Genomic DNA, 22,006 nt, shown 5'->3' with positions numbered 1-22,006 from the left:
TACACACTTCATTCTGTTTTACAGTTTTACATGTATATACATTTTTGGTTTTATGACAAATAATTATAATTTAACAGATATTTTAGATGAATATTAAGTCTTTGAATTTTAATCTTCTCCAAAAAATTTGAATAAAATCTTTACACAACGAATCAGGAATTGATCATGCAAAAATAACAATCATCCAAAGTATTCGAGGCTTAAATTGCATTTATGAATGATGTTTTAAATAAAATAATATTAAAGCATTTTAAAGACTTTGCCCATTAAATCAAACGTTAACAAAGACCTTAAGAAAAACTCCTGTTGACGGATGCTGCTCTATTTGTACTCTAATACGTATTTATTTATGAAAAAAGAAACAAATTAAACATATCGCGGCTGGTAAGCGAACATTCTGCTTTTTTTTACTACGATTATCAACAACAAAATGTTTAAATCTGTCTCTCCAGTGCTTTTCTACAGTGCATCTCACTTTGTTTATAAATGAGCTCAGTGTGTGGAGAAAAGGTGGTGTTTAGTGGCTGTTGAACACATCCAACCACATGTACTGTACGTTCACACAACAAAAGCTATACAGTCGAATCGAATGCAAATGGACAACTAAAAACATTTCAAACCCCTTTACTTATCATTGTCCACTTGTGATTAATTTTACTGAAAACCCATTTTAATGCCAGGTGTTGACAAGGCCTTGTTGAATAAATCCAGAGAAGCCACTTTGCTTCTCTTTGCCACTGAAAATGCAGCAAATTGTAGTTAACAACATACTGAACAACAATTGAACATGCAGTTGGTTTGTTCTCAATGTTTCAGCTACCTCAGATGCAGCAGGAAAATACACATTTGCCGACCTTAACCTTGGCAGTGAACAAGTAAGCTTATACTATAGTAGCGCATGAATACAGACAAATTCTGACCGTCATCTGAACTCAGCCTGATTTTTTTTCTCTTTTGGTAGATCGTCAGCTCCACCACTCCATGTGCTGATTTTTTCTTCCGTCAGGGTTTGCCCTCTGAGCCCAGGAGAGGGGTCGGGTCTGCAGGCGGTGTTAGTCAAATGAGGAGACAGAGCCTCACGCCACAGAGCGGGATTGATGATGATGTGACAAGCATTGTTCGAAAATGCAGCGAAGTAGAGCTTGACATCATCGTCCTCTGGAAGGTACAATGAAACGATTGTGGGTTTAAATGTTTTCGTCATAGTGATTAGCAGAGATTGTCTTTTAAATAGCTTTTTGCTACTTCAGTACAATATTTACAGTAGGCTCCATTGTGTGTATTAAAAAAAAGTAGGACTGTTAGAAATTATTTCTTCATTGAGGGATGAGAGGGGATGAGAATGCTTTTATTTATTTGTTTGTTAGTTAGTTTAATTTTAGTCTGTGGATTTGAATGGACCACTTAAAGAAGTATTTTACCATTTACAAAATGGCATATTAACATGTTATTAAATATGTTTTAGAACTGTCAGAATTCCTTTAGTAAATAAGTTATTTTTAAAGAGAATAACATTGAGATGTATACACTACCTGATAAAAGTCTTGTCGCCTATCCAAGTTTAGGAACAAACAAAATAATAAGTTGACTTCTGGTTGATCATTTGGTATCAGAAGTGGCTTATATGAAAAGCAAAGACCTCTAGAATACGCTTATTTTACCAAAATAAAATATATGATCATGCCTTGATTTTTAATTATTTCATTAGGACAGTAAGGTCTGACTTTGTTGAGACAAAAGTCTTGTGTGTATATATATATATATATATATATATATATATGTATGTATGTATGTATGTATTATGTATGTATGTATGTATGTATGTATGTATGTATGTATGTATGTATGTATGCATGTATGTATGTATATATATATGTATGTGTATATAAATATATACATATGTATGTATGTATATGTGTATATATATGTATATTTATATCAATGTTTATTATTGCTTATCCAAAATCTGCACCTTCATCTCATAGAACTTGTGATTCACAATACAAGGTCAAATATTATTGTATTACTCATATGTTTTTTTATTGCAGGCATATGTTGTGGAGGACAACAAACAGCTCATTTTAGAGGGACAGCTTCATGTTGCACTGCAAACTATTGGAAAAGAAGCCTGCTCGCTGTCACAGAAAGAGGTACTACACATAAGATCTCATAATGATTCTCTTAAGCTGTTCACTCTCTGTGATTGTTCAGAAATTCAGCCACTATAAAGAAACAGTAGAGCGATAGATCAATGTCCTTGTGATAAGGCTTGTTGAGATGATTAATCAGTTAAGCATGTACATGAGCAAATTGTGTCTGTTTTGAAGTGTCCTCCTCGACAATCCAAAATGTCCTCTGTACTCTCAGAAATGACATTCCAGACATCCTTTTTTTTTCTTATCACAAAACTTGCCTGCGTAAAGATGTACTTTACAGATTCTTACTACATAGAAGCATTAACCTTGGAAGGCAAATGTCGGTCAAAAATGACCTTGTGGTTTAATTTTTGGTCTTTAATTTTGATGTATGTCATTTGACACCGCAAGAAATGTGTCTTACTGAACTCGCAGAAGTCCAGTTCGTTCTTCAACTGTCTATCTCTCTCATAATGTAGTGCTGGAAATTAATTGTACTGAATTGATTCATAACCGACTGGCTCTGGCAGAATTCAATTAATTCAAGCATTGATAACACACTTGAGTACTGAACTAAAGCACTGAAGTGCCTGCTTAAGGCACGCTTTTTAAGCTTGTCTTTCTGATTAAGTCAGCCAATGATCACATTGTCACATCATAAAGAGGCCAGAGAGCTTTTAATTCAGGGCTGCGTTCGTCTGTCGGTATGGCTGAAGCATTGGACTCTCGTTGGGCATTTGTTGACACTCTTGCTGTAAGTTGTGTTTAAGTGACTGGGTTTGTCAGGGCCTTGATGCTTTTGTACAAGCATGGATGGTTTAAAGGCACTTTAAGAGAATGTAAGAAAAAAATAATAATTTCTTTCTCCTGACCTTGTTGTGAGGAGAAAATGCACAGTTTTTTATCATTAGGAAAGGAAAAAGGTTGGAAGGTTTCTTTGGTGGATAGATAAAATGGAGGTGACAGACCTTGAAGCTTATCTGTGTGTGTGAGTGTGTGTGTGAGTGTGTGTGTGAGTGTGTGTGTGAGAGTGTGTGTGAGTGTGTGTTAGTTAGTTAGTTATTGGAGGCCTGTACAGTTGTTGTATAGGCCAAAAACTATTACACTACATTCACGGAGACTACGGAGTTGTTTATTTTCCATTGATCTACCCAATTAAAAAAAGACTTTTGTCAAGATTTGTGAAGGATTTCTTCCATTGCTGGACAAAAAATAAGGCCCTTAAAAGGTATTAAAAAGTTTTAATGATGGCAAACAGATTTAAACAGATGGCAAAATGCGAAAATGTAAGTTTGCATACTCATAGTTGGAGAGAGACGAGTTTTAAACAGTGGCTGAAGCTTGTCGCTGAAAACAACCGCAAAATTATTCTTTCAAGCTTTTTTTCTTCCTAGCTTCTCTGAGTTCTGTGCATGGTTGTGCTCCATTGATTTATTTCACTACAACTGTTTATTAACAACTGTTAAAAGGTTTGATACTGATTAGAACTTGAAGTGGCGATAAGGTCTTATAATTTTTCTGAGAAGGTCTTTAAACGTCTTAAAATGATATTAAAATTACCTTTAGGATTCCTGCATATACCCTGAATTAATTGTTGTCACCCACTGGCTTTTTTGGTTTTGGGACTTGTGGAGCTGTGCATCGATGGATTTGCTCTTCAGTGTTTGAACTTTCAGCAGTGAAATTTAAACCACACTGAACTAAACTGAACTTCAACTCTGAAAACTGCAATGACAATTCACAAGAACTTCTATGTTAAGCTGCTTTTACACAATCTACATTGTAAAAGGACTATAGAAATGAACATGATTTGAATTTAATTGTAGTTCTACAAATTCTCAATATACCTACTGAGGAACATTTTTTTTTATCACACACGATTTGAGCGGAATCTGTGGTCCCTGGTAATTTATAATAATGCAAAGTCATTCATTCATTCATTCATTTTCTTTTCGGCTTAGTCCCTGTATTAATCCGGGGTCACCACAGCGGAATGAACCGCCAACTTATCCAGCACGTTTTACGCAGCGGATGCTCTTCCAGCCGCAACCCCATCTCTAGGAAACATTCACACACACTCACTCATACTCATACACTGCGGACAATGTTGCTTTAACTTTGCTTATGTCTTTGGACTCTGGGGAGGAAACCGGAGCACCAGGAGGAAACGCAAAGACAGGGAGAGCATTGCAAACTTCACACAGAAACGTCACTAACCCAGCCGAGGCTCGAACCAGCGACCTTCTTGCTGTGAGGCAACAGCACTACCTACTGCGCCACTGTGTTGCCCATAATGCAAAGTCAATGGTCACACAATTTTAAGATGGAAAATACACACACACAAACAAGTCCAAATCAATCCCTGTGGCACCTTATGATGCACTGAGGTCTTCTAAAGCCAAACAATTGATCAGTGCAAGAAACAACATTCTTTACAATATTATTAGCTTTAATAAACATCTGGGCAAACAGTGTGGTGAGTGCAAGCTTCTGTACACTTGATGTATGAGCAAGCACACACGACAAGGAGAACATGAGTTTTTGGCAAAATGGTTCTTACCTGTGATTGCCAAAGATGCGGGAAACTAGTGGTTTCAAAACTGAACAGTACAACTGTGCATTGTGGCAGATGTGAACGATTCAGTCAAATGATTTGCAAACAGACAATAATCCGTTTTGATGTGCTGATTGTTTTCTGACAGAATTTTTCACAGTAGCATACTACACTGTCACTGGGGTAATACTTTTCAAAAGGTACACATTTGTACTTGAAGGGTCCATATTGGTACCTCAAAAGTATATATTAGTACCTAAAAATTTTAAGAGGAACACTTTTGTACTTTTTAGGTACTAATATGTACCCTCGAGGTATTAATATGGACCTTTTAGCTACAAATTTGTATCTTTTGAAAAGGTACCACCTCAGTGACAGATCGCGTGCCTTTATTTCTGAGAGTGTATGGTGAAGGAGAGATGCCATACAAAGAAGCATTTTTCAGTGAGGAAGTTAAGATGCATCCACAAGTAATTCTCTAAAAATCTCTTTTAACAGCCTAAGGTACACTACCTGACAAAAGCTTGTCATCCATCCCAGTTGTAAGAGCAACAAATAATAACTTGACTTCTAGTTGATCGTTTTGTAAAAGTGGCAGAAAGGTAGATTTTTCAGATGAATCATCTGTTGAACTGCATCCCAATCATCACAAAAACTGCAGAAGACTCATTGGAAACCGCATAGACCCAATATTCTCACAGAAATCAGTCAAGTTTGGTGAAGATAAAAAACATGGTTTGGGGTTACATTCAGTTTAGGGGCGTGTAAGAGTTCTGCAGAGTGGATGGCAACATCAACAGCCTGAGGTATCAAGACATTTGTGCTGCCCATTACATTACAAGCCACAGGAGAGGGCAAATTCAGCAGGATAGTGCCCCTTCTCATACTTCAGCCTCCACATCAAAGTTACTGAAAGCAAAGAGGTCAAGGTTCTCCAGGATTGGCCAGCCCAGTCACCAGACATGAACATATTGAGCATGTCTGAGGTAAGATTGAGGCTGAGTCGAAGATGAATCCAAAGAATCTTGATGAACTCTTGGAGTCCTGCAAGAACCCTTTCCTTGCCATTCCAGATGACTTTATTAATAAGTTATTTGAGTCATTGCAGAGATGTATGGATGCAGTCCTACAAGCTCATACACAATATTAATTCTTTTTTCCACTGCACCGAGATTTTATATTGTATATTGTTGTTATTTCTATTAAGTGACAAGACTTTGTCTAAGCAATTATTTAATTAAAATCGAGGCATGATCATATTTTTTTTTTGTAAAATAAGCGTAATCTAGAGGCTTTGCCTTTCATATAAGCCATGTCTAATACCAAATGATCAACTAGAAGTCAAGTTATTATTTGTTGCTCCTAAAACTTGAATAGGTGACGACTTTTGTCAGGTAGTGTACATCTGGCAACATTTCACTTCTTTGAGTTTTTTTTAAACAGTGACACTGAAGGTACGGTATCAAGATTTCCTGTATCACTGTAAAAAAGCTCCAACTCTACCACTCACTAAGCAGTGGAACACAATGATGAACAAATCGTTATTGCTTTATTAATGTTTGAGACATTTAAGAAGTGTGTTTCCTTTGAGCAGGAAAACTTAAACGTCCAGTATAACAGACTGCTTGTATTTAATGCCAAAATTCTATACATGTTAAGTAAAGTGAAAATTGAGGACACAGTGCATAGTGATATCAATTAAACTGAATTAATGATGAGATAAGTGTAATCTAATCTAACAGAGAGAGGAGTGTAAGTTCACACCTTTAGCAGCAACTGCTATAAATTATTTAGGCATGACTCATTTCTGATAAAAGAACTCTGACCCAAGTGCCCGCTCATGCATACGCCATCAAGCGACTGAAAACTTTGCACTGTTTAAATGAAAACTGGAATATGAAAACTAATAATATTGTATAATGTTCAAGTTCCAATTGACCTTAATCTTCAATGTGGAAGTGCGCTTGTTAAGAACTTCTGATTCAGTAGCCAATGAGAGAAATGACTAGAAATAATAAATGGGCAGAAAGCGGTCAAATTACTCGCTCTACAAATGTCATGACTATACAGACAAAGCAGAATAACATAATAAGAAAACATCAGTTTGTTGTTTTTAATGTCAAGTGATTCACTTTTTAATGTAAGTGAATGGGACCTGGAAGTCTTAAGACAAAAGATTCAAATGGCTGTGCCCGCTCGTACGCGGAGAATAAGGTCCATACAGACGGATTGTTTCACTTCACAGGACATCAGTGTTGCCAGGAACCAATGTCTTTTTGGTTTGTACTTGCTTGTATGTGTTTATTTTTAATAATAATCATTTAAAAACTGTAACCGTTGACTGCCTTTACAGGCATAACCAAGAACCACTTATACAGCTAAAAATCTTCTTTAATGTTCATTCCACCAAACCTTGATGCTTATAGATAGGTAATCCATGTGAATTAAGGAAATAATTAATTTTCTACGGAAGCATATCAAATTTATTTTTGTGCACAAGCAAGTACAGTTTTAGCCTCTGTTTACCGTATTTCATTTGTTATAATGTACAGTACATCTGCTAATCAATGTTTGAATGTTGAATAGAAGCCTGAATTAAATCTTTTCATCATATAAAAAGTGATCATGTCTCTTTAGAAGACTTGGATTTAACTGATTCATGTGGATTACTTATTGCTCTAATGAATGTTCTAAAGCATCAGTGTTTGTGGGAATGAATGGCTAAGCTGAAAGGAGAGATGATGGATCAGGGAGGTAAGACTTAATAACATTAATTCTCAGCCATGAGTCGAGTCTAAGACAACAGATAATTACATAAAATATATTTTTTTATTCTATAGAATGTCTTTAATATTCAAGCAAAAGATTTCTTAAGAGATCTTAGCATATCACTCAAGTTGTGTCTTTACATTTTTACAGTTAGGCTACATGTAGGATTGATTTCTGTTATTATATATTTAGAATAATAATTGCATAATATTAATATTATTATTTATTTCTAAGTACATTTCTAAAAGGCAGGTGGTTCGCCCGGGGTGCCATTTGAACTAGAACTGCACTGACGTGAGGCATGTAGGTTTTCTACATGACACATTGTAAATAAAATTAATCATTAAAGCCGAGACACAATATGAAAATGTTATATTACAAATTGTGATTATCTACACAAAATGCATGTGAGCTTGAACTACATGCCAACCAGAAAGTAGTGGATTCGGTTCTCCCGTTACAGGCACCGCAGAAAAAAAAAAGAAACCAAAGTTGTTTTACAGTATCCTTTTTCAATATGTGTCTTCTTATTTCTATAAATATTAGGTTCCTTTTTAAAATATAACTACCTCTTTCTGTATTGTAGACAACAACAATAAAAACGCACATGATACTCTGCATTTCAGTTATTTTATTCAACTGACATTTATACCAAAACAATATTTTACTTCAGCAACATCAGCAGATGTGGATAAAATAGTTTTTTTTTGCTTTGTTTTTTTTTTTTTTATGTAAAAGGTTCGCAAAAATAAGTTTCAACAAAACTTCACCAACGACTGTTAAGTAGCACATAGCCTAACTAAAATTAGATGCTAGCATAATTGGCTGCGTAAACCTAAAATAAAAATAGCCTGAATATTTTTTACCACATCTATAAAACTTAAAGATTAGGTAAAATAACATTTCTTTCAAAATAATCAGTCGGTTGGAGGTAAATAAATTAAAGCCGGCCTAATTTAACTATGCTGCTTAAAACACAAACAGCCTGAATATTTTAAAATGCATGCTAATAAAACTTAACATAAGGAAGGACTACATATTTTTATTCAAAAGATCAGACGGTCTACATGCTCTGATGAAAGCTGAGTGCGAGTCTATTTACAATTTGACCGGCGGTGGAAAAAAGCGCTCAGCAGGCACAGAAGCTGCAGGAACAGCCAGGTACCACTGGGCAAGGGTGCTAAGCCTTGCAAATCGAGACTCATTTACTTTGCACCACAATAAAGGATTCGGGTTTAGAGAGATGCATGGCTCCCTGAAGTAGCTTTCGATTTTGATGTCATCCGGTGAAACATCACTCATACCGTAGTCCTTGCCGAAAAGAGTGTCGAGGACACAGCGCGCACATGACAGCTGAAAGTATCACACACCAGACGAGCACATTCGCATGGTATTTAAAATGATACTATTCAGATGGCGCTCTGTGGCGCGGCAGAAATATGAAGTGTCCGTCGTGGTGGGCACCGCTGTGTTCCTGATAGAAGCATGACGCTGCGTGGGCCGTGGCGCAACGCGGCACTTCTGGCGTGTGACCCCCTATAGATCTGCGCTCAGGTCTCGCCCCTAGACCGCAACTCCCTGCAGCCATTACCAATCAAATATTCAAACTACCGCCCAAAAACCAGCATAACCAATCAGAAGAATAAAAGGAATTTAATTTTAGAGCCAATCGATCATCGTTTTCATGCTCGATCGTTGCTGATGCGTTCGATTAATCGAATAATAGTGACCCTAAGTAGGATGTGCACAGAGCGGTTCACTAGAATGTGTCTTTAACCAAACTCAAGAGCAAATCACAATGGACATTTTGGCTGATATTCCATCATATTTTCTTTTTGCCAGCATCTCACACCCTGAACTTTCTTTTCCTTTTCTGACATTAAAGACCATCAGCTACCTTGAGAGTTGTCTACCCTTGATGGTTTTTATTTAGATGGTTGTACTGCACATTAAATTATGACGCTTCTCGATATGTTGCATTAACATTTTAACAATGACAAGAGATTGTGTTTGTGCAGAACTCAAAAACAAGTGTCTGCACTGGCTCTCATAATTTGACTTTCTATTTTCTCTTTCTGAGATGGAGTGCAAGAGGAAAGTGACTTTGCAAGCATTATAAGTGAGTCCTGCTCTTTATGAAGATGGATGCATCCTAAGGTGCTTTAAATGGCCAGAGAGGCAGACGGCACAGAGAGACAAGCTCTGACCTTCAGAGTGTGTCTTCGTTCAGATTTTCCTGATGCATTTCCAGACTAGAGATTCCTCTTTTTAAGTCTGTAGACGAATAAGCAGACTATTAATTGTTTACTGCAGTTAATCTTGTCAATTGTAGCAGTGTTTATGGTGAAAAATAAGATGCAGAAAAAAGCCAGACTGAGTGCGTAGGTGTGTGTGTGTTTGTGTGTGTGTGTGTGTGTGTGGGTGTTTTCACAAGGATTTAATATATAGTATTAGCAAGGTGAAGGAATCAGAGACTTCTGTGTGGGTGTTTTGTACAAAGTGACAGCTCTCAGCTGATTTTGATGACTGCACTTTTAAGCGTGTGTGTGTCCACACGTGAATGTAATGTAATGTAGTGTAGTTGATGAAAACAGTAATTCATCAAGAAATTAATATTGGGCTCTATATTAATGATCTAGGCGCAAAGTCTAAAGTGCATTGCGCAAAAGCATTAAGGGCGTGTCCGAATCCACTTTTGCTATTTTAAGGATGGAAAAATACGTTTTGTGCCACAGCACATGGTCTAACAGGGCTGTGCTTACTCTGTTAATGAGTTTTGGGTGGTGTTTTGTGAATAACAGAGGTTTCATCTCCTGTTCCCTTTAAGAGACAGTTGCATTACGCCATGGCACATTTGCTATTTACATGGCATACTTTGTAAGTGGGAAAAACTGAGTGCTTCACTAGCAAGAAAGCAGTTAAACAGACCATCTGCAGCTGGGATAAAGAATGAGCCTTCTCCATTCAGCCTCTTTCTCTTTACTTTACTTCTTTACGTTCATGGACAAGAAAACAGTGTTGTACACACTCCACCCAAGACATTTATTAGCCTACATATTTAATTTTGTTTGTTTAAGCGCAAAGATTTGTTTCAAAACTTTCTAAATTCAGTTCTTATTTCCAGCAAATGAATAAATAAACAAAAGTGTGGTGGAAAAAAACTGAGTTATATCCAAACACACGTCTCCATATGGTGACACATACGTCTCTAAAACCCGACAGGTGGATAAATCTAAGCTTGTTTTTATTAAAGCAAATAAAATACATATAATAAATAATACTGCTAATAATAATAACATTATACAAATGCAAACTGCTATGAATAAACTGAAAAAAGCCCCCCCCCACCCCTCAACATGAAGGTATGGAGGTTTTTATATTTATGTAGAAAATAATAATGTTTGTACATTTTATTTTATTGGTTAAAGATATTTGTGTATTGCTCTACATTCTGTGTGTATTTAAGGGCACCTAGTTTACCCACTTTTTCCAGATTGAAGTATAAGTCTTTTGTTTCTCCAGAATGTGTCTGCAAGTTTCAGCCTCAAAAACACCCATCAGATTATTTATTATACTTTCAGAAGTTTGTATTTTATAGCTCTGAGCATCAGGTAGCGGTTTTTGTGACTGTGCCTTTAAATGCTTGTCCTCCCAGCCCACCGTTCCCAAGTGCCTGTCATAGCCATTATTATTTGATATGTTTGTTGTGGAGTTGCAACAATGAGTCACACACAATGTCGTTACAAAGTTCACGTGCACACACACAGCGGACACACACACAGACAGCGCAGGCGATTAGCTTTGCAGTTTTTGCACGACAAATGTGACAGGATACAGTTAATATCCACTGCTGTATGGACATGCGTTGTGTTAATTTAAAATAAACCTGATTTAACGTCCACAAGCCGGGATTAAAGCATCTTCTTTTATAATTGTACTGACACGTGGCTGTGGTGATAAAGTAAAGCTGAAGTAAATCGCTGTAATTCATTACACACATGCACTGTTTTAAAATGTCTTAGACTTGTAAATCTCATTCTTGATCACATTTGATGATTATGATGATCTTAGCAAACTGAACAGACCTTTTAATCCCGGTTGCTTTGCGCACATCCTGTCTTGTTGATTGATTATTCACGTTACTACGGAGACATGTTAAACTAGCTGTAAACAAATAGGAGGGCAGGAAACCGCACTCCTATGTCAAATTGCGGTCGGCCTCAAAATGGGAGGGATTTGGATCCTATTTTAACATCAGGAAATTTAAAAAAAAGCAACTGATCTTTATATCACCCCAATATGACTGTGGATACACTATACCTACACTCAGTTCTGTCCAAACAGCTTAAAAAAGATGATTTTCATCATAAATGTCCTTTAAGCAATGTGTTTGCGTTTAATGCGCACAACTAACATGCTCTGCGCTGAGCTTTAGACCAGATTTCAGATGGTCTAATGTGCAGTCTATTTTAGTTCCTCAAAATAGCAATGTGCCAACAATGCACCTTAACACACCTCCTTTATAAACTGCACACCCATGAGTCCACAAAGCGGTGCAAATGGATTTGCTATTTAAACAACATGGCGCAAATTGTGAAAATTAGTATTGCGCTGGTCTGAAATAGTAACAAATCACGCCATAAACGTCTTGCACCTTATGTGCCGGTGTATAATAGGGCCCTTTGACTTAATTGACTAACCTTTGTGTCATTCCATATTTACAGTACTCTTTTAAGGTTTATGATCAGTAAGATTGGTCTTCGAAATAAATAAAAAGGTTACATTTTACTGATCCAAAGTCACTAAAAAGACATTAAAGTTCATTAAGGTTTCAAAAGATTTTCAACTTCCTTCAGTGCAATTATCATTGGATTGCTTTGCAAAATGTTTTTAATGCAATTTTATTTTGTAACGGTCAAATGTACTAACACTTTAAGCATTCATTTTGACACATTTAAGTTTTTTTTTTTATTGATCATTTCTTGAGCTGCAAATCTTCATATTAGGCTGCTTTCTAAAGGATCTGACAGTTTATATAGTTATATCGTTTATATTATAAATTTAACCATGTTTGTTAACACTTTAGTTTAGGTCACAATTCATTCTGGCTTATTACCTGCCTATTATTAAGATATTAACTGTTCATTATAAAGTATTTGCATGCCTAATCCGGTGCAAAACCTAAACCCAACTTCTACTTTATAACTATTAATAAACAGCTATTTAGTAGTTTAATAATCTAGTAGTGTTAGTTAATGGTTTGTTAATACCATGACTTGTGATCTAAACTAAAGTGTTACCCAATGTTTTGAAATAAAAATGTTCTGCTTCTTCTTAGTTTAGGTCTAGATAAGTTTATATGTATTATTGAAAATTGTGTTTAATATTAATAATCTCGAAACAAATTGCTTTAAAGTTGAAAACAGCTTATTTCAGTTTCCAAACATTCCTTCTCTCTTTCAACTCCTCTTTCATTCACTGATTCTTTGAGTTGTTCCTTTGCTCATTCATTTTTCCCCCTCTGCTTTCCTCCTGCTGTTGGGCCTGATTCCATCCAACTTGAAATCTCTGCACGCCGTTGCCTAGCTAAAATACACAATGTTTATTTTGCTAGTGCAAATAGTTACTTTTTAGGTGAACATTTAATCTTATAAAGTTAATCCATTGGGAAAAAAATAATATTTTGGTAATCTTCAATTAAAGTCTGACCATTTGTTTTTCCACTTGAAGTAGCGGTCCTTCCATTTTGATGTCAGTTTGATGGCTTCAGCCACAATACTCATAACCACGCCCCTCTTACCATCAGTTTGCTATGAGGGAAAGATATGCAATAAGAAAGTCCCACCCCCTACTCAATATTCTGCAGTACATCAACATACTGAAATAAGTCTCAGCGAATTTCAGTTCAAGCCGACTTTAAAGACATTATACACCCCAAAATGTTATTTACGTCGTAATTTACTCACCCCTCCACTTATTCCTAACCTGATAAGTGTTATTTTTTTAGTTATTTTCATTTGATGATTTGATGAATGTAGCAGCAGTCATCGATTTCCATAGTGTTATTTTGTCACTACTATGGATGTTGTAGGAAACTCAGAAGCAAAAACCAGAAGACTCTTGTCTTCAAAATAATTCTTTTAATGAGAATGTGCTCGTTGTGCTGCAATCAAACAGGCATCTTCAAGAAGTCTACAAGTAGTCTAACAAAGCAGCAACAGTGCTCAGATAGGCTGTGGCATTAACACAATGCTCAGTTGGTACTAATGGGCCCAAAATGTGCCAAGAAAATATCCACCACTCCACCACCAGCCTGAACCATTGAGGCATGATGGATCCATGCTTTTATATTGTTGATGCCAAACTCTGACCCTACCATCCGAATGTTGCAGCAGAAGTTGAGACTCATCAGACCAGGCAATGTTTTTCCAATCTTCTTTTGTCCTAATTTGGTGAGTCTGCGAATTGTAGCCTCAGTTTCCTGTTCTTAGCTGACAGGAGTGGCACCCGGTGTGGTCTTCTGCAGTTGTATCCATCTGCTTCAAGGTTGAACGTGTTGTGGATTCAGAGATGCTCTTCTGCTTACCTCAGTTGTAACAAGTGGTTATTTGAGTTACTGTTGCCTTTCTACCAGCTTGAACCAGTCTGGCCATTTTCCTCTGACCTCTGGCATCAACAAGGCATTTGCACCCACAGAACTGCCGCTCACTAGATTTCTTCGGACCATTCTCTGTAAACTCTAGAGATGGTTGTGTGTGAAAATCCCAGTAGATCAGTAGTTACTGAAATACTCAGGCCAGCCCGTCTGGCACCAACAACCAGTCACTTAAATCACCTTTATTCTCCATTCTGATGCTCGGTTTGAACTGCAGCAGATTGTCTTGACCATGTCTACATGCCTAAATGCATTTAGTTGCTGCTGTGTGATTGGCTGATTACAAATTTGCGTTAACGTGCAGTTGAAAAGGTGTACCTAATAAAGTGGCCGGTGAGTGCGTAAACTTAGAGGTTGAGCAAATAAACTGTCCTGGCAACTTTAGCAAAGCATGTAAATGCAGTGGATAGTTGAACTTCTTGTCCAGAGTCTTGTTCAGACTCTAATGTTTTACCCACCCTGATGCTTTTGCACCTTTTTTGCTAAGAAAAAACGTCTGGGTCTTAACCTCTTATTGTCCAAGGTGTTTTTTTACATGCATTTTTTATTTTTCTTTGCTATTTGGACTTATTAGAACCTAATTAGAATAAAAACCTAAGTATCATATTTTGATACAATGTACTTTTAGAGAAAAATTATGTCCATATATGTGGAGTCGTAGTCCGAATTTACAAACACTTTTTCCTGATTTTTTTAATGCATATTTAACATAGAATTTTTTGTAACTTGCTTTGACTATCAGAGAGTAAAAACAGTTGTTTTTCACATTTTGGACAGTTAAATATTGTGTTTGGGACATCTCATATGTTGCATAACAGTTGCAGGATGACACTATGTCTGTAACCATCTAAAACATTCAAAGTATTTTAAATAGCCACTTAAGAGCTAAAATGTGCTGTCCACGTATGTAGACACTCAAGCCCTATAGGAGGTTATGACACTTGGGCTGCCATACTCATTCTTTCAAAGAAGTTACAATGAAAAACTCAATGTACATAACTTTTTTTTGTTATAAACTATTTTGTTGGAACCTAGATTTAACTTTTTATAAATTCGTATTCCAGCAATATCAATGGTTAGCGGTTTCCAACATACTTCAGATTATCTTCTTTTGTATTCAGCAGAAGAAAGAAAAGCAAATAAGTGTAGAACCACTTGAGTGTGAGTAAATGGATGACAATGTTTTCAATTTTGAATGAATTGTCTCTTTAACAAGAAATAGGCAAAACAGCAACCTAACCCTGTAATCACTTTTTCTGTTTCTCCACGCAGGTTTTTTTCATCAACTTCCCCACTGGTTTATTATGCGGTGAGATCCGTAAAGCGTGGGTGGAATTTGTGAATGTGAGTGGCGTTCCTCTGGAGGGTCTTCGAGTAGCGTCCACTCACCCGGAGTTCTTTACGTTCGGGAGCGCCACCTCTGACCTCACCCCCGTCACCCCTACAGCAGCCGAGCACTGCTCTGCATACAAGACTGTGGCCACAGCGCCGTCACAGGCCTCCGTTTCGCTCGTGTCTCCGGCAGCGTTTGGGGTCTCCAACATTGACCGGCCCATGGTGGCTGAGATCCCCCTATCCCGAGGCGTTCTGGGACCAGGGGACGCCTTACAGATCCCGTTGTGGCTCAGAGGACCCGACAGAGAGGGTGTTCATGAAATCAACTTCCTCTTTTACTATGAGAGTACAGAGAAGGCCGCCAAACTCAGGTACATGACATTTTACACTGTATTTAGTTTTTCATGGGATTCCGTATTTTATAATTTTATTCCACTATCATCCCGTAAATGTATTTTCCCGCATTTCTGCCGTAATTTAAATTTTTCTATGAAGGCTGGCAATAAACATTAACGAGACGATATCCTTATATGCATCCCATACCGCCGAACCACCAGGGGACGCCCCTTGCTCTTAAATGTGAATCTGTTTTGTGCTTTCATTTTATTTAGGCATAAAAACACTTTGAAATAAAAAAAAAAACTGTGGGATTCCCCTCCGTTCCATTACAGGTGCCGTTGCCTCTCCTATGCAATTCTCAAAACAGTAGGTTCATGTAGCGGTGCGTGACTTTCAGACAAGCTCCAAAGTAATACATAGACTATGTTTCCCAAACGAAATCTGTACACACCATTTAAAGCGGAGTGAAAGTCTGGGTTTTGGTGCGTTTGAACAGACATATACACATAATAATAATAATAATAATAATAATAATAATAATAATAATAATAATAATATCAACATGTCTATCTTGGTGGTTTTTCTTTTAAACACAAAGAATTTAGTATTAAATGAGCATAAAAAATTAAGAATGAAATGGAATGCTTTCATTACAGATCTGTGCACTGTTTAAATTAAACAGGGAAGCAAATCTCAGTTAATGAGATTTGATAACTTGATTCAATTTCTTTATAATAGCTATTAATTTTAATAGGCTACTGTTTAATTTATTAAATAATAATCTATGCTATTTATTCTATCCTTTGTTAATAATAATAATAATAATAATAATAATAATAATAATAATAATAATAATAATAATATTAATAAAACTGACTGTTTCAACTGATGAACAGATTTAGTAATTTGGGGAATTTTTTTTTTCACTTATTTTCACATCCCAATGTTGACAGGTATGATTTAGTCTAATATTGGGTTATTCAAAGACTATGCTTTGTTTGTTTGGTTGCTTGTCTGCATTTGGATTTTAATACAAGCCTCATAATTTTCTTTCTTGAATTTTGCATTGTAAGACGTTAACAATTATGCTACAGTAAAGTTTACTCCAAATTAATGTATTGTTTTTCCATTCCACCTTTGAAAAATGTTGTACACTGACAACAGCATAGTCAAAACAAACTTACACATGTTGTATAATGCATGCCAGACCAGTAGACGGACTTTGTGACTATATAAAAAATACAACAAGCCTGTGCACACAGTGATGTGAAAAAATGTTTGCCCCTTTACTACTTTCTTTTTTTAATTATGCATTTAAAAAGGTCATATTTTGGTTTCGGGGGTCTTCAACAACAGGCTGATATGTGTGCAAAGTCAAAAAACACTTTAATTGTCTTATAATTTGCATTTATTTTTACTTAATTATCGCAATGACTCCCATTTGATTCGTTCAGCGATTCATTTGTTCTCAAACCCCTCCTTAGCGAGAGAGAGCCAAAGTGCCAAACTTGACCACCGCAGATGTGTAGGAACAGCTGATGGTGGCCATAGCAACGACAAATGGCAGAGGATTGCAAGCTCACAAATGCAATGAAATCCGTAAACAAAGCAGCATGCGTCATGTTTTCAACGTGATTTTAGATGCAATATGAGAATATAAAGAGTTAACAGTACAATACAGAGACTGTACAAGCCGCATGAAGTGATAACAAGTAACAAAACACAATTGAATACAAATTTTGCAAGCTAGAGAAGGGAACCATTTTAATCGGACTTGCTTATACTTGTGAAATGGAGGAAGGAACTGATCTATGAACTGTGTACTGATAAAGTTCCTGTTAAGCTCTGTTAAGTCCCATACATCAATAGTCTTTTCTGATCCTTTCATTAACAAACTGCCGAGAATCCTCCGTTGCATGGTAGATTACTGCATTAATCACCAGAACGTTCACTCATTAATGCTCACTCATTTTCAGCCATGATCAGTCCCACACACCCCTAGACTCTGTTAGCGTTAGAAGGGATAGGCACGTTCATGTTTTACCTGCGACTCGTTTGTGTTCTGACCACATGTGCTTGGTTGTATACTTTATCAATAAAGTGTTTAGTCTTTTAAAAACATTGTTGTAATACATTGAATCACTAAAATTGTTCTTATGACATTTTTCTACAGGAGGGAAAACGCGAATTACTTCCAAATACTTCAAATATAAAGTAGTGTGTGTTGGTAGATGCAAGGCTATTGATAAAATCCAGGCATAACACTGTATGACAATGTGTCAGATGACAACCTGACTACAGCTAATCAATCTGTCAGATTCTGCAGTGCATTACAGTTCTAACGAAAACTATAAATGATAACTGATCTTAAATAAAACAAATACATTTATGGAGTTGGTATAAGTATATAATTTCACTCATCTGGAAAATGGAGGCCACGTGAATGTTTGTACATAAAGTGCACACAGCATGCCACATTATCTGATAATTGTAAGAAATAATTCCAAAAGGCAATTGACTGTGTAAAGCCACATAAAACAAAACAAAAATACGATGTATATGCAGAGTTCAGCAGCTAATCACCCGGAATCAGCTGAGGTGAAGGGACGGCGACCTGTGGGACCTAGCTGTCAGTCAAGTGGCCACGCCCTTAATTATGCAGACTTAATATAAGACTTAATCTATTAATATACTTAATAGAAATTAAACGGATGAGTTATAAAAAAATTTACCCCCTCACAGTTGTCATGAAGGGTAGCTATATAAGCTATATAAACCAAAAACTTTCTTTGTACCAGGCTGTAAACATCTTTTTTTTCTGCTGTAAAGTTGGCCATTTTAGCAGTGGGCTCAATAGAAATTTGCTCTATTATGGAGCATGAATTGCAGTTTCAGTTACATCCTTATTTGCTTCACGAGGGGGTGTGGGAGGTTGCCGCTTGGTTAAAACATAACTTAACTTTGGTTTATCATACCTGAGTTCTGTTTATTTAGTTACACTGAGGCCTAATTACTGCCACACCTGTTCTCAATCAGGAAATCACGTAAATAGGATCAAAAGATCCTCAAAAGCTAGACATCATGCTAAGAACAAGAGGTATTCAAAAACAAATGAGAAAGTAATTGAGGTCTGCTTATTGACTTCCAAATTTTTTTTTTTCTTTTTTGGTTCCTACTGTGGATGTCAGTGGTTACCGGTACCGGTTATGTCTTTTTCTCATTGAAAAAAGACGCACATTCACTGTGTACAGTGAAAAATTCATTTTCTGTAATTTTCATTTGCTGCTGTGCAATTGTGGGGGGCTCTCTGAAGTGGCTCATAATCAAATAGCACAAATCCATTTTCATTCGAACATTGCTGTCTGTGGTTTAAAGAGGACTAATTGGCCTGTAACAGCATTGTGAGGTTTTCGATTGCTGCATGATTTCCAATGACTCATCCTCATTTCTCTGAAACTTGTAGTCACCGGGTCCTTCGACACACTGCTTTATATGTGAGTCGATCGCTGAGCGTCAGAGCCACGGCCAGCCAGAGCAACACGCTGTACAGTAGAGAGAGAGAGAAACGAGAGGCCGGAGGTGGAGAGGAGAAGAACACCAGCATGCTGGTCTTTGTGGATGTGGAGAACATTAATACGGTGAGCTCTTTCTAACGAACTGGCACATGTTTCATCACAGTCAAGACACAGAACTGCTGTACAATTCATTTTGGCACAATATATCACTGTAAGATATACATTTAAGCACAATATGAAAGTATTTTTAATCTTATGAATGAATGAATGAATTATTTAAAGGGATAGTTCACCCAAAATGAAGATTTACTCACTTTTTAGTCATCCTCAAGTGCTGTTAAAAATGTGTTCTTCTGTTGAACACAAAATAATATATGTTGCAGAAGCTGAAAACCTTAAACCATTGACTTCCACAAAAAAAAAAAATTCTATGGAAGTCAATGGTTACAGGTTTCCAGTCTGCTTCAAAATATCTTCTTTTGTGTTCAGCAGAAGAAAGAAATTCAAACAGGTTTGAAACAAGTGAAGGTTGAGTAAATGATTACAGAATTAACTATCCCTCTAAAAAAAGGACATGATGTCAGAAGACGTTACTATAAACAGGACAGAATGCTTAAACTGACTTTTTTCTCATCATAGATGTCAAGTCATAGTCATACTTTACTACAGCAGTCAAAAAAAAAAAAATTTCTGTGTGAAGGGAAGTTCTGGTGCTGTTTTGAGTCATGTACACATGTTATTACCATTAGTGGTGTAACAGGTCAAATCTCACGGTTTGGATCACGTTATGTTTTTTTTAGTTAATGATTGGACCATTTTTCGGATCAGCCAAAAAAGCTAGGAGACAAATGTAATTTGCTTTCCATTCATTTCAAAAACAGTACTGCAAGAAACTTGGTTTTAACAAACAGAACTTAGAACCTGTCATTTTATTAAAAATAAAATGAAGAAATAATCAGCTTAATAAAAATAAATTGTAAAATATTCAGTAATGTGAAAAATTCACTGTTAACACTTTTGTGGATAATGATGCTAAATGTAGAAATCTAACATTATCATTTGTACAACCCATTTATTTTTAGTCTCATTTTCAATAAATGATTTAGTTTTTCACTCATAAAACTTTTATTGCTAGATGTAGTTTTTGACAATTTTTTATTTATTTTTTGCTGGCTGGTTGTTCAACCACCTATAGGTTAAAGAATGTAATTGCTGACTACAACTTTCATTTTTGAGCATATGACGGTGATTTTAATCTTTACCATAAACATCAGTGGTTTTATCTTATCTAAAAAACTGTTATCCCAGTACTTCTGTGTTATTTGACTGTTTGTAACAAGAAAGAGACTGAATCTTTTTTTTGATTTTTGCATTTTTCATACACAGATTTGAATGCAGCGATTTGAAGGATTAATAAACATATGCAAATCACCATCATTTATAATTTATGTTGCTTGGGTGGTGAGATCCCGAGCTTTTAATGATTATTTGTTCAGCTTACATTGAATGCAGGCCAAACAAGTAGTGACGGAAAACACCTTTAATGAAACCCACCACATCCCGAATAACCTACCACAACTTCTTCCCTCATCATTATATTTTAAAGGAAATCTTAAATGCTTTCATAAATGTGTTTTGAAGACACAAGAGGCGATCTCTCTATGATAATTACAAATTTAGAAATAATCTGCAAGTAAAAAAAAATATTATCCGCGGGTCACATGTGTTCTGAATCGTGGGTTGTGATCTGTATGAATTAACTGTGATGCGTTACACCCCTAATTGGCACATACAGCATTCAAGTGCATTCAGTCTAGCACATAGCATTGTTTTGATAAAAAAAAAATCATTATTATTATTGTTATTATTGAGTTCAGTTTTAAAGATTATAAACCTGTGTATGAATGCCACATGAACCAGGACCAAATGTGTCATCATGGTTTTTGTGTGGCTTGAAAAAGCCTTAAATTGCTTTTTCGTGAACTAAGGCCTTCAAAAAAAGAGTTTTCTCATGCGTTTTATTTTAAAGTGAAGCACAAGCAAAATTTCTGCAGTCATGATCATTTTTGGGCTCGAGAATTAGCTATATTACAACTTCATTCGGGAAATTCTGAAAAGTGTTTGTACCTTATAATTACAGATATCCCTGTTATTTCTAAATCTGTGGGATGCATATATGTATAGGAGACTAATTATAAACTATAGTTAAACTGCTAAACATTTGAAGGGATGAAATTCAAATTATGTGGCAAATATTTATATCAAGAAGATATGTATGAATACTTTTCACTACATATAATGGCTCTGATGAGAAGGTAAAAGATTTGTTTTGCACTCAAGTGGTTATCGAAGATATTCAAACCTTAAAATTTTAATTCAGATAAATTTGTTTGAATTTTAAATGTTGCTACACTGTAAAACCCAACAGTCAACTTTATAAAATGAAATGAGTGTAGTTAACTCGAAATTGACTGAAAGTTAATTCTACTCATTTGAAAAGAGTTTTCACTCTGTGTTTAAGGTAATGAGTTAATTAAATACCTCATTACTTTAACTGAAATGGAGTAAGTTCAAAGTACTCATATAGATTAGTTTAACTCAAATTGTTTGTAGCAATTGGTTTCCTCAAACGGTTTGAGTTGCCTTAACTTATTGGGTTTTACAGGACTCAATTGGTTTAAGTATTCTTCATTTATTGGGTTTT

General features: G+C 36.1%; 1 protein-coding gene across 4 annotated transcripts in view; it reads left to right on the top strand.

The window, feature by feature from the left end:
• The window catches only part of trappc8 (trafficking protein particle complex subunit 8), a 173,322-nt gene that overhangs the window by 109,524 nt on the left and 41,792 nt on the right, over positions 1–22,006 (top strand). For all 4 annotated transcript variants that reach the window (XM_056480723.1, XM_056480722.1, XM_056480721.1 and 1 more), the window contains 3 exons: positions 817–875; positions 962–1,165; positions 2,049–2,150. In XM_056480723.1, coding sequence (XP_056336698.1) covers positions 817–875; positions 962–1,165; positions 2,049–2,150 — 365 coding nt within the window. The remainder of the gene's footprint in view (positions 1–816; positions 876–961; positions 1,166–2,048; positions 2,151–22,006) is intronic.

This window comes from Danio aesculapii, chromosome 20 (assembly GCF_903798145.1).
Source record: "Danio aesculapii chromosome 20, fDanAes4.1, whole genome shotgun sequence".
NCBI classification, from domain to species: domain Eukaryota; kingdom Metazoa; phylum Chordata; class Actinopteri; order Cypriniformes; family Danionidae; genus Danio; species Danio aesculapii.
Note: the sequence above shows the minus strand (reverse complement) of the source record. Positions and strands in the feature narration are given on the sequence as shown.